Below are 17,149 nucleotides of genomic sequence, written 5' to 3'. Positions count from 1 at the left end.
TGTGGCTGGAGTGGGACTGGCAGGTGTGTGTGTGCCCCAAAGCCCGTGATCATTGGATTAGAGACGCCATTTAAGGGTGCAGAAGTAAAGGGAGCCCTGGATCTTCATGGGCTTGCGTTTTTCTTCCACCCTGATCGGGTGAGAGACTTGTCCCACTAAAGATGACTCTCCCAGCTCTGATTCTTCCTCTGAGAGGAGACTGTCTTGCGGCTGCTGCGTTGGTACCAGGGACAGCTCCGGGCCCTTTAAGCTCCTCCCCAGGGTGGGGCATTCAATATCTCATCCCTTCCAGGCCTGCTACTCTGCAACTTTGTTACCTTTCTCTAGACAGACCTCCTAGGGTCCCACTCCAGGCCCCGGAAAGCAGTACCACCTCATGGCTATCCTAGGACATCCGGAGGCACAGAAGCTGTCTTCTGAGGAGGATCAGGCCTCAGCTACCTCTGGAGTGGCAGTACATGGCTTGGGGGTGTAGTCAATTATCCTAGGTCCTCAGAGGGCAGTGACTGGGGAGGAAAACAACCCTCAGGGCCGCAGCAGGGCTCCAGGGATGGGCATTGTGGTCAGGCAAGGTTTGAAGCTTAGGTTGCTCAGGAGTGGGTGGGTGAGCGAGGTCCCTGCTCTGCCCTGAGCCAGGCTCCATACTCTTTCTCCCTCCAGGCATGTCTGGGCTCCCCATCAGACCTGACCTGCTCCTAGCCCATCTTGGTTCCTGGCCTGGTGGGTCTATGACCCCTTCTTAGGTCATGAGCTAGAGCAGTGGAGAGAAAGTTCTGAAAAGGCTACTGTAGGAGACTCCGTCAGATGTGCCAACCCACAAATTACCTTACCTGGTAATGATCTACTATGGCAGATAAAGAGGCCCCTCACCTTGCTGGCCCTCTACCATAGAGCCGGTATCTGGGGGTCCGCTGGTAAGTCAGTGGTAGACAAACCTGGAAGGTGGTCCAGTTTAGGGCAATCCAGCCCACATTCCTGAGCCGGAACAGGGAGCCAAGCGCCAGACTTCAAAGGCTAACCTCCTCTTGCTGCCCCTGGTGTCTTTGACCTCAGTGTCCTCCCACCCCTTGCAGGCAAGGCTTGATTCATGGGGTGTCCACCACCCCCACCCCCTCGTTCTATTTTCTTTAAGTAGCTAGGACTCACAAACAATGGGTACTCAGGAGACACATGGTAGTGCTTGGAACCGTCACCTTCACCACGAAGCTGCCTTGATTGGCCTCACGTTGAGTCTCTCTGAGCTCGGAACTAGCTAGGTTCCCTTCCCTGTCAGGAGGCATCTGAACCTGGGGCTTGCCGGGAGGTCTTCATTTGTGAATAAGCAAGAGGCCTGGGCACTTCAACATCGCTGTGTATGAATTTACTCAATGCCTGGGGATCCTCATACCGTGACCTTCATGTACCCCAAGTGTCCCTTCTAGGGAAGCTATAGTAAGTACAGTATAGTTCATGTGCTTTTTGCCAAGTATGGGCTGTAGATTCCCCCCCCCAGCAACTGCATGTTGCTGACGAAGGTCTAGGGCGGGGCAGGGAGGGGTGGCGTAGAGCCGTTTACTGGCCTTTCCCCAGATGCCTGCATTCTGAGGTGTAGACCACACACTTCACTCGAGGCACGACATAAGGGACATAAGTGATCAGGGCAGCTCGCTCTGCAAACTTCTCTAGGCCACAGAGAAACTCAGTAACCTGCCAGACCCATGCCCTTTATCTGCCTAGGGTACCAGCACTATCCTGCTACCCTGTCCCCAGCCTGCACAGATGGAGACCAGGCTGTGGTGTACTAACTTGATGAGAGGCCCTTTGCAGGAAACCAAAGCCCGGATATGGATCTGCAGGGGTCAGGTGTACCCTGTCCAAGTCACAGAGTCCCCATGTATCCTGGGGATGAGATTGTGTCTCTTCCTCCAGAATGTTAGGCTGGGGATCCCACATACCAGTGGTCAGTGGTCATCCCCACTCCCCAGAAAGTCAAACGGACTTGCCTGGTGTGGCCCTGAGCTGCTCCTTTGAGAATACAGGCCAGCTCTTTCAGCTGCTTGCTCTGTTAGGGCTCTCTCTGCTTTTCAAAACAATCCCTAGGGCCTCCCGTGGAGTCCCTGTAGTGAGTCTCTCTTGCTCTTTAAACAGGAGGGAAGGGACTACATCATGGTGCCTCTCCCTGCCTTCTTTTCACTGCGGCTGCCTATGTTTGGTATCTGCTATTTCTGTGCACCCCTTGTAGGGAACCTTAAGCCGATAGGGTTGGGGTGTCCAGGATCCCCCACTGTCCCTAGCAGAGGAAAGACTTGGTGTGTGAGCACTTCTCTGTTTTAACAGCTCTGCCATCTCTGGCCTCAGTTTCCTCGACTGTCACAAGGGAGGATGGCAAATAGGCGAACATTTTCCAGGGTAGCATAACTCATGATTCTGAGCAGGGGAGACTTGAGAGGGAAGTGGAGCTTCATTGAATTCCCTTGGGAAGGCCTGGAGTGATGGCCCAGAGGTTAAGAGGTCCTGAGTTCAATTCTAAGCAACCACATGGTGGTTCATAACCATCTACAATGAGGCCTGGCGCCCTCTTCTGGCCTGCAGGCGTACTGCAGACAGAACACTATGAGAAAGAAAGAAAGAAAGAAAGAAAGAAAGAAAGAAAGAAAGAAAGAAAGAAAGGAAGGAAGGAAGAAGGAAGGAAGGAAGGGTGGGAGGGAGGGAGGGAGGAAGGAAGGAAGGGAAGGAGGGAGGGAGGGAGGAAGGAAGGAAGGAAGGAAGGAAGGAAGGAAGGAAGGAAGGAAGGAAGGCAGGCAGGCAGGCAGGCAGGCAGGCATGAGGAGTCAGCAGGGGTTTCAGGAACCATAGTGGTGAGTCAGTTAGCAGGTAAATAAATGGGCATCTCGCTTTCCCATCCTGGATCAGGCCACTGGCTGTTGAGGTAGGATTAGCAGCATTGAGCTGATTTGACTAGCTCAGAATGGCACCCTTCTGCCTTGCATAGAAGAATCATTCCGATCCTGAGACTGAAGCGGTCTCAGCAGGGTCAGTGCAATCCTTAGAAGAGTGACCTGGGCCACGGGGGAATGGTAGCATCCCATTGTCCCTGAGAGATGTCCTGGTATGACCTCAGGTCCAGTCAGTTTCCAGGATGGGGAAACTGGGTCTTGCCTCGCCCAACTTCAGAGCTTGGCTGCCTGGACTTGGTGGCTTTCTTTGGTGATACAGTGCTGGTGACTGGTCTTGCCGGTCCAGAGTTCTCCATTGGAAGATAAAGGTGGAAGGGGTCGGCAAGCAATCCACTTACTGACTCTTAGAGTCATTCTTCTGCACAAGGTGGCGGGGATGCAATTCTGAGCTAGTCAGACCAGCTCAACGCTGCAAATCTACCTCTACAGCCAGTGGCCTTATCCAAGCTGGGAAAGCAAGCCCAGGACTGATTCCCACAGAGCCCCTCCCCCCACACCGATGTCTTACCCTTTATCATCCTTATGCAACCACCCACCACTCGCAGCCTTTGAGATACGGGTGAGATACATAGCCTGGCAGTTGCTGAGTGGGCACCAGGCACGCGTGCCCGTCTCTACATTCTGAAGTGTGCCTGAAGCATCTGGGAGCGGGCCTCATCAGAGTGCTTGGGACAGGGGTCTTGTGGAAGCATCCCGAACTGGGCTGCCATCTCAACCCGGTCCCCTTCTCTCCTCCAGTACTCCCCACTTTTGAAGAAGTTGTACTGTCAGATTGCCAAGACATGCCCCATCCAGATCAAAGTGTCCACACCACCACCTCCGGGCACGGCCATCCGGGCCATGCCCGTCTACAAGAAGGCAGAGCATGTGACCGACATTGTTAAGCGCTGTCCCAACCACGAGCTTGGAAGGGACTTCAATGAAGGTGAGCACCCCCTCCCAGCTGTGAGACCCTGACCTCTGCAGCACCAGAGTCACGGCTGAGAGAAACAGGCTAGTGTGTATAAGCAGCTCTCCCCTCACCAGGAGCCCACACCCCATCCCTCTCTCCCTTTCCTTGGCTCTGACTACAGCCCAAGAGGCTGATGGTCCAGCAAGGATGTAGCTTGGGAGAAAGTCCAAGGGGCCAGCTGACCCTGAGGAGCCTTGTGAAGCATTCCTGCTGTGTCCCTGGGAAAGCCTGTGACACCCCTAGGGTCAGATCTAGGGACAGCTGTCAGGCTCAAGGCCACCTGAATGAGGGTTGCACAGCTCTGAGTCTTGCCTGGGACTCTCACGGGGACAAGCCTTGTGGACTCAGTTCTGACACAAGCCTGATACAGGGGTAGAGGATGGAGGATGGGCCCCTCTCTAAAGCTGTGTCCCCTCCTGGCAGGACAGTCTGCTCCGGCTAGTCACCTCATCCGTGTGGAAGGCAACAACCTCTCCCAATATGTGGATGACCCTGTCACCGGCAGGCAGAGTGTGGTTGTGCCATATGAACCCCCACAGGTAGGCTGGGGGCCATGCTGGGATTTGAAGCCAACCTTTCAGGGTGGGGTTACCTAGGCCTCTGCTCTAACCTCAGCCTGCCTCTCAGGCCTTTTCCTGGAAGTTCATTTTACTGTGGGCAGAGAGCTTGGGCCAGAGCTCCAGCCAACTTCAGTTCTCTCTCTCTCTCTCTCTCTCTCTCTCTCTCTCTCTCTCTCTCTTCCCTCCCTCTCTCTGTCTCTGTTTCCATCTCTCTGTCTCTCTCCCTCTGTCTCTGTCTCTCTCTCCTGTCTCTCTGTCTCTCTTCTTCTATCTCTATCTCTGTCTTTTTCTGCCTCTCTCCCTTTCTCTGTCTCTGTCTCCATTTCTCTGTCTCTCTGTCTCTCTCCTGTCTCTGTCTGTCTCCCTCTGTCTCTCTCCCTCTGTCTCTCTGTCTCTCTGTCTCTCTCCCTCTGTCTCTCTTTCTCCCTGTCTCTCTGTGTCCTGTGTCTCTCTGTGTCTCTCTCTGCCTCTCTCTCTCTCTCTCTCTCTCTCTCTCTCTCTCTCACTCTCTCTCTCTCTCTCCCTCTCTCCCTCTCTCTCTGTCTCTCTCTCTTGTCTCAACTATATAACAAAGTATGGTCATATGACCTCCAGCCTTTCAACCCTGCCCTCCCTGGAGGGTCCAATCTTCAATCTTCTTGCTTGTTTCTCCCAAGTACAGCCTCCTAGACATGGGAGTGAGAGAGGGTCCCTGGACATCTCAGGCTCCATTTGCAGGGACAAAAGCAAGCCAGCAAGCATGGGGTGGTGGGTAGAGGATGGGCAATTCCATGCTGGGGACTAGGGATCATGAAAGGCCTCCTAGACCAGGCTAGGGGAGAACAGAGGATGCATACGGTGGACTGGACCAGGCTCAGGGGAGTAGGGAAGACGGACCAGGCTCGGGGGAGTAGGGAAGACGGAGGTGATGGGTTAGCCTGTGTGCAGAACCTTGGAAGTGTGGTGCCAGCTGGAGACGGGGGTACAGTGGAGGTGACCGGACATTCTGAACACTAAAGTACAGTGTGGAGGCAAAGGGCTCAGACCATAGGTGAGGGCTCTAGAGGAGGGAACAAAGCTGGAGGTGGTGGTTCTGTAAATAGTTAAGAGAAGGGAGACTGGAGGAGGCAGGCGTCCACTTTTGACATCAGAAGGGTGTGTGGTCACCATCATAGATCTGATATGAGGCCCAGTTGGAGCCAAAGGCAAGGTGAAGGGACTTCAGGACTGATGTGGGAGATATCAGGGCAGAGGCTCAAGAGGACTGCAGTTATGTCTTATCCCTGACCCACCCTCTGCCAAGCCCTGCGGTCCTTTGAGGCAGCTCTTTATATCAGTAGGACAGGGCTCCATGATGCACATACATACAGATACACACACACACACACACACACACACACACAAACACACAGAGAGACACACACAGACACACACATGCATACACAAACACAGATACACACAGACACACACACAAACACACATAGCCACAAATACACACACAGACACACACAAACACACACAGAGACACACACACACACAAACACACATAGCCACAAATACACACACAGACACACAGAGACATATACAAACACACACACAGACACACACACATATACAAACACACACAGAGAGACATACACAGACACACACACACAAACACAGAGCAACACACACAAATAAACACATAAACAGAGAGAGAGACACACACAGACACACACAGAGACATACACAAACACACACAGACACACACAAACACACACACAGACACACACACAGAGACATACACAAACATACACAGACACACACACAGACAGACATACGCAAACAGACACACACACACAAACACACAAACACAAACACACACATACAGACATGTGCAAACAGACACACACAAACACAAACACAACACAGAGACACACAGACACACACACACACCAAGAGCATCCTCCCCTCTGATCAGCTCAGTCTTGCAGATAAAGTAGGAGTCGCTTGCCCTCTAGTGGCTGGCGGGTGTAAGTTCTAAGAAGGGCTGGGGCTTAAGACTTTTATATCTAGCAAGACCTTTGAAACTCCATTCATTCCTCTGCCCAGATGAGTCCACAGTACTCAGCACACACATGCCACAAAGGCCCATGCACACACCCACTCACATACAGCCCTGACATTTGACCTCTGCCTGTGTTATGGGAGGTGGCTGTGGCAAGCACACCGTAGACTCTGTATCTCCCCTAAGAGCTGAAATGGAGCCAGCACAGCGCTATGAAGGCACAGATGGATCAGTGGGTGGACAGGGGATCTCGAGCGAGTGTAGATGGATGAATAGGGGGTGGGGGGGTATTCAGGCACCACTCACTGGTGGTGGACAGGAGAGTGGGCAAGCTGAAGTGTAAGTGGGTATGGTATGTGGGTGGGCAAGTGAATAAGTGTGTGTCTAAGTGTGTGGGTTGAGAGGCCATGGAGTGGGGTAGGTGGATACATGGGTGTGTAGACAGGCATTTAAGCAGATGGATGGGTATGCAGCTTGGTGGACGGTAGAGATACGTGGAGAGATGGATGGATGAGTGCAAAGGTGGGGTGGTTGGGTGGATGGATGGGTAGATCACCGAGAACCATACAACAGTATCCCTATGCCTACCCAGAACCAGGGCCAGAGGTGGCAGCTACGGGTCCTTTCTGTAGAAGGTGGGCCCTGCATGCTGACTGACGCTAAGCCCTTTCCCTGCCTCCCCCCTCGGACAGGTAGGAACAGAATTCACCACCATCTTGTACAACTTCATGTGTAACAGCAGCTGCGTAGGGGGCATGAATCGGAGACCCATCCTCGTCATCATCACCCTGGAGACCCGGGAGTGAGTCTGCGGAGGAAGGATGGTAGAGGTGGGGCGGGGACTTGGGCCAGCACTGGGGGTGAGGGGCGTCACAGACGCAGGAAGGGCTTGCTCTCCTTGGCGGGCACCCAGCTTCAAGGCCAGTTCCGAGGGGTCTGCAGAAGGGGGGCAGGGTCAAGAGTGGTCCCTCGGGCTCACAGTCACCCTGTGCCCACCCGACAGTGGACAGGTACTGGGCCGGCGGTCTTTCGAGGGCCGCATCTGCGCCTGTCCTGGCCGTGACCGAAAGGCCGATGAAGACCATTACCGGGAGCAACAGGCTCTGAATGAAAGCACCACCAAGAACGGGGCTGCCAGCAAACGTGGTAAGTGGGGCTCCCGGCCGCGGCGTGGTCGAAGGGTGGAGTCGGATGCAACTGGGTGTGAGAAAGATTACCTGTTCCGAGGGCACCAAGCATACCCTCATCTGGGGGTCTGAATGACTGAGGCCTGGAAGCCTCTCCGGCTGGACAGAGCAAGTTTGACCCAAGACATCTCACTTGCCTATGCTCTGAGGCTAGGCGCATGTGGGACCCTGGTCCAGCTCCTTCCGGCCTAGGTTTGCCCCATGCACAGACCACACCCATGGCAAGTGCTCACCTGGGCATCTCAGCCCTTGCTCTGTGGCTCATGTGCCTTCCCGACCTGCCTTCCAGCGTTCAAGCAGAGCCCCCCTGCCATCCCTGCCCTGGGTACCAACGTAAAGAAGAGACGCCATGGTGACGAGGACATGTTCTACATGCATGTGAGTGGACTCATGGCCATCAGAGTGGGCTGGGCGGACAGGCCTGTGTGTTCCCATTCCCATTACCCAAGGTCCCAGGCTGGGGACGTCCAGATGTCACGAGAGATGGGCGAGGGAGGTGCACTCACGCCCGAGGATTGAGACTGTGTCCCTGAAGGAAGTGGGGTTCAAAGGAGGCTCTGTTTGGAGTCAGACCCTGTAGGGCATGAACTCACTGAGTGTGAACATGCCAGCCAGGTTAGCTGTGCATCAAGGAGACCCAAGGGCACCCTTTATAAAGGAGAAACCTAGGGTGGCTTTTCAATAGGAATCCAAAGTCCTATAGGGTATAGCCTGTGTGTGTTTAAATCCATGGTCCTATTGGGTATAGCCTGTGTTTAAATCCATGGTCTATAGGGTATAGCCTACATGACTGGATGCATACATGGTACCAATCCCAGTGGTAGGATCACCATGCACTCTGAAAGAATGCTTTCTGTTTCCTTGAGTGTGAGCCCTCCTTTAAGACCTACAGCTGTTGAGCCTCCCTGCAGGGAAGAATGAGTGTGGTCTCTGGACCCTTAGGGACCCACTTCTTAGACCTGCTCCTGGAAAGAGGAAAGCCAGGGTATCCTGAGCGTTGGGGTACTGGGGAACTCCAAGTGCAGATCAACACTTTGCCACAGCCTGGGGTCCTCCCGAGGCTTCGACCAATCCACATCCCACCAGGGGTTTGGGGACCTGGACAGAGAGTATGTCTCTCCGTGCCCAGGTTCGAGGCCGGGAGAACTTTGAGATCTTGATGAAAGTCAAGGAGAGCCTAGAGCTGATGGAGCTTGTGCCGCAGCCTTTGGTTGACTCCTACCGACAGCAACAGCAGCAGCAGCTCCTACAGAGGCCGTGAGTGAACCCAGCCATCTGTATGGGGAAGTGGGAATATTCTGACCCAGCAGGAAGAAGGCCAGGAGCACAGGAGGTATGGTACCCTGGGCAGGACAGTAGGGCCAACACAACTCAGCTAGCACCTTCTCCTCCAGGAAGCCTTCTGGGACTTAGCCCACCTCCCCTGCCTCCCACACACTCTCGAGCCTTGAAAATGTTGATGGGGAAGGGGCAGGAGGGGCTGGATTTGCAGAAGCTGGTGAGGTGTTAGCTTTCTTCCTAACTTTCTCTTGAGAGACAGACTCTTCATCTGCCTGCATCCCCAGGTGTCCACAGAGGTGCCACGTGGGGGAGGGGTCACTTTTACCTCTTGTGAATGTGCACTGTTGCTTTCCAAGCAGGAGTCACCTGCAGCCTCCCTCCTATGGGCCCGTGCTGTCCCCAATGAACAAGGTACACGGTGGTGTCAACAAACTGCCCTCTGTCAACCAGCTGGTAGGCCAGCCTCCCCCACACAGCTCTGCAGCTGGGCCCAACCTGGGGTCCATGGGTGAGTCCCTGGGGCAGTGCAAGCCTTGTGTGGGCCATAGAGACTCAAGGGAGGGTCTGGGTGGATTTACAAACAGGCCCGATGGAGGATGGGGGTGGGGCTTTGATGGCTGCCTCTCTCTGCAGCTCCAGCCTGCAGAAGGACGATGGCTATGGGGGGAGGGGACATTCGTTCCAATCCCAGGGGTTCTGTGCCTGGGGGTTTGCAAGGCTGATAGAGTTAAGAACTCATGCCTGTCCTCTCTTGATAGCCACGGGATCTTGAAGAAGATCCCTGGCTTCAGTCAGCCTCAGTTTGTCCATCAGCAAAATGGCAATACCAAATCCCCTCATCTCAAGGATTATAGGACATGAGACTTCATTGAGGGGCAGCTGTAGGGAGCTGAGCAGAATGGAGTGTGGGTCTCCTCTGGAAGGTCCTTATATGGTTACAGATGGACACACTCCTGACACTGAGTAACACCCCCAGGTCTGTCTTGCTAAAAGGACCCTGGAACCTGGTAATACCCATGTGACAGCTGCTAATCCCCAGGTCACCTAAACTACATGCCCCGTACACAGCCACCTTCCATTTCTACCTCTTTGGAAGAAGGGTTGTACCTAGGGACTCAGACAGCCTTTACAGTGCTGTATCACACTGCCAGGCTAGACCACAGCCTGGGATACCCCCAGGTATGTGGAGCTTGCTTTCAGGCTCCTGGACCCGCTCTTTTGCTCAGGTTCCGGGATACTCAACAGCCACAGCCACAGCATGCCAGCCAATGGAGAGATGAATGGAGGCCACAGCTCCCAGACCATGGTTTCCGGATCCCACTGCACCCCGCCACCCCCGTACCATGCCGACCCCAGCCTCGTCAGGTGCGTGGGCGGGCTGTGGCTGGACCTGGGTTTGTGCTTCACCCCTCGACCCATGCCTCCCACTAACTGTGCGGTTCTTGCTGGAGAGAGCAGCCTTGCATGTGGCTCTGTCTGACCCTGTGTTTTAATTGCTTGGCTGGCCTGAGGGAGGACAGGCTGAGAGGGGCGTGCCTTATCAGGGGTCATCAGCAGGTTCTGAGAAAGAACCTTGGAAAGAAAGGTACTTGAGGGTCAGGCCCCAGGAGTAGAGGGGGTTGTGGGGGTAGGGGGTGTGGGGACATCCTCTTGGAGGGGGGAGGTGTAAGGAATATAAAAAAAAAGCAAACATACACACACACACACACACACACACACACACACACACACACACACACACACACACACACAGGAGCCAATAAAATAAGAAAAAAAACAAAGAAACAAACAAAGAAAAAGAAACAAAGTTACTTGAGCAGAGGCTGGGCCGAGACCCTGCTGGCTGGCCACACCTGCCCTGAGGGAGGGACCAGAAGCTTTGCCCACTGTTACAAGCAGTTAGTTCCCTCCCTGACACGGCCACTCCTGTGGGACCTGAGTGCACAGCAAGTTAATGCTACTCTCTCAAACCCTCTCTGCAGTTTTTTGACAGGGTTGGGGTGTCCGAACTGTATCGAGTGCTTCACTTCCCAAGGGTTACAGAGCATCTACCACCTGCAGAACCTCACCATCGAGGTAAACGCCCCAAGTCTCCCCAGAGGGACGGAGGCCCTGTCCCGAGGCACAGTGCTCTATCTAGGGTGACTAGCTGGGAGAACTCCCAGAGACTTTCCCACAAGCAATCAGATTCTATTCCATAGTCAGCAGGCTCAGGCAACGTGAAGGAGACTGGGTGGATACGTGTCCCGTGTCCCGGTTCCCGGCTGTGACCTAGGGCTTTCTCCCCTTTTAGAGCCTCCTGGTGACCCAGCCAGGTGACCTTTGATGTCTTAGACTGGGCTGTTTCCAGGACCCAATGTGTAAGAACTGTAGAAGCCAGAGGGGAACAGACCTAGAAAAAATAAATGGGTCCCCACGCCCAACCTACACCCATGGCACAGAACATTCTGGGTTGAATGTGGGGAAGAAAGCTTCTGGGAAGCTCTGGCGTTCTGTTCCGGCCTAGCTGCCCACTCAGCCTTGCTTTATCCTTGAGACTCAGCCCCAGGGTGCATCAGCCCAGCCCCTCCTGCCTCAGGACCTGGGGTGCATCACCTCAGCACTTCCTGTCCTAGGGCCTGAGGTATCTCAGCTCAGCACCTCCTGCCCGTCTGCCATTAACTGTTTTCTAGACTCTCACCCAGGCCGACCCAGGCCGAGTTAGAAGCCATATCTGTCCCCTGCCCAGGACCCCAGGCTGGACACAAGGACTTATCAGAGACCATGGGATCGGTGCCTAACACCTGCATCAGTGTGACCACTGACCACTAACTACCTTCCCCAGCCTTGAGTCATACACTAACCTTCATCTCACCAGAGCTTGACACGAAGGGATGGGCTTGGAGAGACTGCCAACTAATGGCTGCCAAGAGACCCCAAGACCAGGAGATGCATGGGTGGTCTTCTAGGTCTCTGTCACTGTTCTTACTGTGTCCAGACCCCTGGCTTGTGAGGGGGGCCCTCATCACTGTCCCCTCAGCCACCCCCATATATCATCTAGCTGTCCTAGAAAAATATGTGACTAGACACTCTGTGCAGGTGACCCTCATGCTGTCCCTACCTTGTCACCTACACAGTCAAGGTCTGATGGCCCCCTCGAGCAGAGGCTTCCTTGCAGGTAGGACGTCATTGGTGTGAGGGACACACAACCTTGTGGCTTCCCTTTTGTAACCTGAAGGTGCCCATCGCTCTTTCAGGACCTTGGGGCCCTGAAGATCCCTGACCAGTACCGTATGACCATCTGGAGGGGCCTACAGGACCTGAAGCAGAGCCATGACTGCGGTCAGCAGCTTCTACGCTCCAGCAGCAACGCGGCCACCATCTCCATCGGCGGCTCTGGCGAGCTGCAGCGGCAGCGGGTCATGGAAGCCGTGCATTTCCGCGTGCGCCACACCATCACGATCCCCAACCGCGGAGGCGCGGGTGGCGTGACGGGCCCCGACGAGTGGGCAGACTTTGGCTTTGACCTGCCTGACTGCAAGTCCCGTAAGCAGCCCATCAAAGAGGAGTTCACAGAGACAGAGAGCCACTGAGGGGCGTCGTACCTTCTCCTTCCTGCCTTCCTCTGTGAGAAACTGCCCTTGGAAGCGGGACCCCTCTGTTGTGCCCACGGAAACAGCAAGGGCCTTCTGCCAGACGCCATTCCTGAAGGGAAGTCGTTCATGAACTAAGTCCTCCCAGGAAACTTCTGGAACTGCCCTTAACTACACATACACAAGGGCAGGTTGTGGGCCAAGTGCTTAGACAGGGACTGTCCCTTTGTGGGTAGGTACACCATATCCATTCCCTCCTCCCCTCTATTGAGGACTCTGCCAACTCCAGGACAGAGCAGCATCCTTCGCTCGATAACCCTCTGCCACGAAGTATTCCAGCGTCTTCTGTTCCCGATAGCCACACGCAGCCAGCCGGGCCTCCCTGTCTTCTGCACTTTACGTGCGGGTTGATTCCACTGTGTTTTGAAGGTGAAGTCAGGGCCGGAGACATCCTCTGCAGGAGGTGGGGACACATCTGTCCCTGATGTAGGTTATTCCACCGTTCCTCCCTGTCTCCCGAGGCTTGGTTGCTGGGGTTAGGGAAAGCTAGACGGTGGCAGAGCAGAGGAAGAGGCTGGCCTCAAGCCTCCAGCCAGCACCCTGAACATGCTGGCCACAGCAGCCTCGATGAAGCTCTCCCCCGGCAGACAGAGGGACAGAATGAGTCTCAGAGGACTGAAAATTGAATTGTCAATATTTGATAAAAAAAAACAAAACAACAAACATTACTCTTCTACTTGGTGGGTCAGCTTGCTTTTTGCCCCCCTCTGGCTCTTTTCAGCATTTCCTTCTGAGATCAACCTAGCGTGTCCACCACACGAGCTTCTCAACAAGTCTTTAAAAAAAAATAAAGAAAAGAGTGTCAAGCCAGGAAGGGTTGGATGGGAGTGCGGGTTAGACCCCAGCTGTGAGGAACATCGGTTCTGCCCTCGCTAAGTGCTCAGAGTCTAGGCTCTGTGCCCAAGTGCCAGCCCATCCTTGTGGGCTGGAACTGGGGTGACTGCTGGAGGCCCTGGTCTTCCTATGCACCCCCAAGGAGTCAGTAGACTTGAGAGAGAGCTCCTTTGTGCACTCAGCCACTGAGGCCTTGTACCTGCCAGAAACTCTGTGAACTTCTACAATGAGAGCCCCCGGCAGTCGCTGCTAGGAGTGGAAGGAGCTCTTGCCTCAGGAAAGCCCAACTGCCTGCTGAGGTTCTGTGGAGCCGTTTCTCTTAGGCCTGGCTCTCATTAGCATGGCCCAACAGCTGCAGTGAAGGCCGTGGACTGGTCACAGAGTCAGCACTACCAGGACTGGCTTCAGACCAGGGCTGCCTCCTAGAAGCACAGGAGCAAATGTCGCCAACCTTATCAAGCTCTGCAAAGTTAGGTGGCTACCACCCACACCGTGCTTCATGAGTCTCTGAGGGGCAGGATTCGGGTGCACTTAGGGTTGGTGCAAACATCACATTGGCAGAGAACAGAGCTGGCCATGCCGGCCCTTCCAACTTGACAGCTTAGCCTCTGGGGGTCCTGCACCCAGAAGGGCCATAACAGCTGCAGCATCAGGCTTAGAGCTTCCAGGGTGCAGGGCATGGCCATCCCAGTAAGCGGTGACACACCTCACAGAGCCTGAGGTTGAACACATGCTTGTTGATGAGGAAGAGGAAGCTGAGGCTGGATGGAACTGAGTTCCCCGCTGCAGGCATCAGCTCACTGCAGAGGCATGTTCTCACTCCTGAGGTACACGCTGCCCCATGCTACCTCGGGGACTAGGCAGCACATGCTCACTCCTAGGCCTGTGAGCCCCACTGTGAGACGTGCTTGAGTTCTGGGGTGTCACGTACGTATGCCTCAGGCACTGTCCAGGAGGGGCCATCCTAAGCGCCCCACCACATGCTCCTGAAAAGACTTCAGAGGAGTGGCTGTCACCAGGCATCTGAGGAATGAAGACCCTATCTCTGGTGAGGACCTAGGGCTGTGTGTCTCCCCAGACCCCTGCCTCAAGTGCCAAAGCTGTCTCATGAGCTTCTGAGATCCTGACAGGCCTGGAGGGAACTGCAAAGGGCCATCTGCCAGGAAACAAATGTCACAGAGGCAAGGCTTGCTGTGACTGATTAGCTCTCCTCCGGGAAATGGCCTTTGGGTCTGAAACAAACTTTGTTCTGCAAAAGACAGAAAGCAAGAGGAAGAAATTTTCCAGTCACCAGGTTTCCCAGGAACACTGAAGTGCTAGTCTGGAAGCGAGTTTGGGGGTGGCCTGGAACACATCTGTTGAGCAAGGGCGGGTACCTCAAGGCTCTACAAGCCACTCCAGCCTCAGCCTGTACAACCCGTACGGTCCCAGGGAGCTTTGAGCATCCAGTTAACAGCCACTCCCATGCCCCTTCCCGGCCCTGCTGACCATGCCTTGGGCTGCTTTGAGCTTTGAGCTTACAGCACCAGCACTTGTTCCCTGGGCAAGAACCCTGTGTGAGTCAACAGTTGCTACTTAGAACAGCATTTCAGACTGGAGGCAAAAACCAAAACCAAACTGTCCACGTTTCAATGGATGAAATGCTTCTCCAAGCAGTATTGATGGATACAGTCCAATGACTCTATGAACTGTTTTGGGTGATGTCATCTTAGGAAAAAAATGTGTTATTTTTTTAGCTGTGTTTCAGTGGGATTTTTTGTTTTTGTAATATAATAAAAATCACATGTTCCCACGGTTGACTGTTGTAACTAACCCATCCCCCAGGCTTGAGAGGAGCATCATGGGAATGCTCAGAACAAGCATAGACAGGCAGGAAGCATGTGGCCCCACACTGGCCCGGCAGCACCCACTGGACTTCTGCATCAACCCTGCAACAATGCATGTGTCCTGTGGGCAGGAAAGGCGATATCTGGGGAATATCACAGACACCGTAAATGATGTGTAGTTGACACGTTTACCTTCTCAGCAGGATGGAGGGAGGAACACTCAGGCTCCTGTCGGCTCCACTCACGCTCCACTGCCACCGGGTCTCTGTGTGGTTCTCAGATTTCTTGTTTCTCAGACTGTGGACGTGTCTTAGCAAAAAGTAAGACTCCAAAAAAATCTACTCAGCTTTGAGGGTGGCCTGAGGCTGCTAAGAGTTGGACGGAGTTTAGAACAAGATAAGAGGGGCTGAGGTAAGATGGAGAGGGATGGGTTTCCTCCTCATCTCCCACAGCAGCCAGTGCAGGAGCATCATCAGTGTAGGATCATTGTCCTAGAGTCTCCATGCTGCCGGCCTTGCTAGGTGAGGCAAGATGAGGCTGGGTGAGACCAAGGGTGGTGCTGTGCTCTAGCAACAATGTTTCTTTCACACGGGCTCCCTCTTGCTCTACACAATGGCCATCCTCCTCAGATGTCTCATCCATCCCTAGGGTCCGCTGTGATAGACTGAAGAGATACATTGTACTTCTCAGTTCTCCCTGTGAGTGTGAAGCCATGATCTAATACCTTTAGAATTGGCAAGAAAACCAGCTCCTGTACAGTTGGGATTTGTGACTTACTGTGACAAATTACTACAGAACGTGAGGGCCCCGGTGCTCTGTTGGTCATAAGCCCAGTAGAAAGGGTTTAATATAATTGGGAAAGCCAATGCCTGCGTGAGTTTTAGCAGGTCTGAGACTATGTCATCTCAGGGGTCCCATCTAAGAGTTCCTCTGGTTTTTTGGTTTCCTAAAGGCTTCATAGAAGGGTTTAGCTATTCTGTTGAACTAGATAGAGAATCCAAATTCAACCACTGTACCCACAAGGGCCTCTGCTTATTGTCTTTTGGCTGGGGTCCCCATTGTTAAGATGAGACACTTACTGTGTGGCTCATGGTCCCAAGACCTGGACCTTCTGTGAAGAGATTTGGGCCTCTGAAAGAGAACCCTTTTTATCTTCTGTAGAGTTAGGATGGAGTCTAAATGATGGCTGCTATTCCCAAGGTGAAATGTAGAGGGATGACAGTTCTCTTGCTAGGGTCTGTCCATAAAGGCAGGGGCTAGCCTAAAAACCCTGAGGTACAACAGTCCCCAGGAGCTGCTGAGCAACCTGGAGAGAGGGGTCCCACCATTACAAGGAAAACAGGAACCTCCTCAAGTTGGACCAGGCTTGAATACAAAAGAAAGCCTCTCTTTAGATCTAACACCATACCCCAGGAGGTGTTGGCAGGCATCTGTCCCAAGAGGGTATACGTGTTGGGCGACTGGGCAGTTTCATTTATGGTCCTTGGGCCCTGGACCATTTCTGTAGGGCCCATCTGACTTCTTTATTGTTGATGTTCAGGTGCATCATGGAGTGTCACAGGATATAGAAACCCACTAACCAGGAATTTACAAAGAGAGATGAGGACATTGGGGACTTTCAGGAAATTTGTCCTTAAGAGCGGTTACATCTCTTGGTGATGCATCCAGGAAAGGAGGTATCCCGGATGTCAAAGGGAACTTGTCTGGTGACATAGAGATCTACAGGGAGGGTCCCTGAGTCCTTGATGGCTTCAGGCCACTACAGGACAGGGGACACAACAATGTCACGAGAGCCTCCAGACTATCAAAAAGCCTTGGACTTAACTGGACTTGACATTTAGATAAGACACCCTGTCTAGGCAGAGAGGATGGAGAAGTTAGGTTGGACCAGAAGGGAATGAACAGAAAGACATCG

The 17,149-nt window shown here is 53.7% G+C and overlaps 1 protein-coding gene across 4 annotated transcripts in view; it reads left to right on the top strand.

Moving 5' to 3' along the window:
- The window catches only part of Tp73 (tumor protein p73), an 82,240-nt gene extending 67,035 nt beyond the window's left edge, over positions 1-15,205 (top strand). For 3 of the 4 annotated variants that reach the window (XM_087550162.1, XM_087550163.1, XM_087550164.1), the window contains 10 exons: positions 3,675-3,861; positions 4,312-4,427; positions 7,167-7,276; positions 7,478-7,620; positions 7,951-8,039; positions 8,791-8,918; positions 9,302-9,450; positions 10,169-10,307; positions 10,925-11,018; positions 12,179-15,200. In XM_087550162.1, coding sequence (XP_087406288.1) covers positions 3,675-3,861; positions 4,312-4,427; positions 7,167-7,276; positions 7,478-7,620; positions 7,951-8,039; positions 8,791-8,918; positions 9,302-9,450; positions 10,169-10,307; positions 10,925-11,018; positions 12,179-12,514 — 1,491 coding nt within the window. In that variant the 3' untranslated portion in view covers positions 12,515-15,200. Of the gene's footprint in view, positions 1-3,674; positions 3,862-4,311; positions 4,428-7,166; positions 7,277-7,477; positions 7,621-7,950; positions 8,040-8,790; positions 8,919-9,301; positions 9,451-10,168; positions 10,308-10,924; positions 11,019-12,178 lie in introns of all 4 variants that reach the window. The other variant, NM_001108696.1, reaches the window with a different exon arrangement.
- The last annotated feature ends 1,944 nt before the right edge of the window (positions 15,206-17,149 follow it).

This window comes from Rattus norvegicus, chromosome 5 (assembly GCF_021556685.1).
Source record: "Rattus norvegicus strain SHRSP/BbbUtx chromosome 5, alternate assembly SHRSP_T2T, whole genome shotgun sequence".
Classification (NCBI taxonomy): Eukaryota; Metazoa; Chordata; class Mammalia; order Rodentia; family Muridae; genus Rattus; species Rattus norvegicus.
Note: the sequence above shows the minus strand (reverse complement) of the source record. Positions and strands in the feature narration are given on the sequence as shown.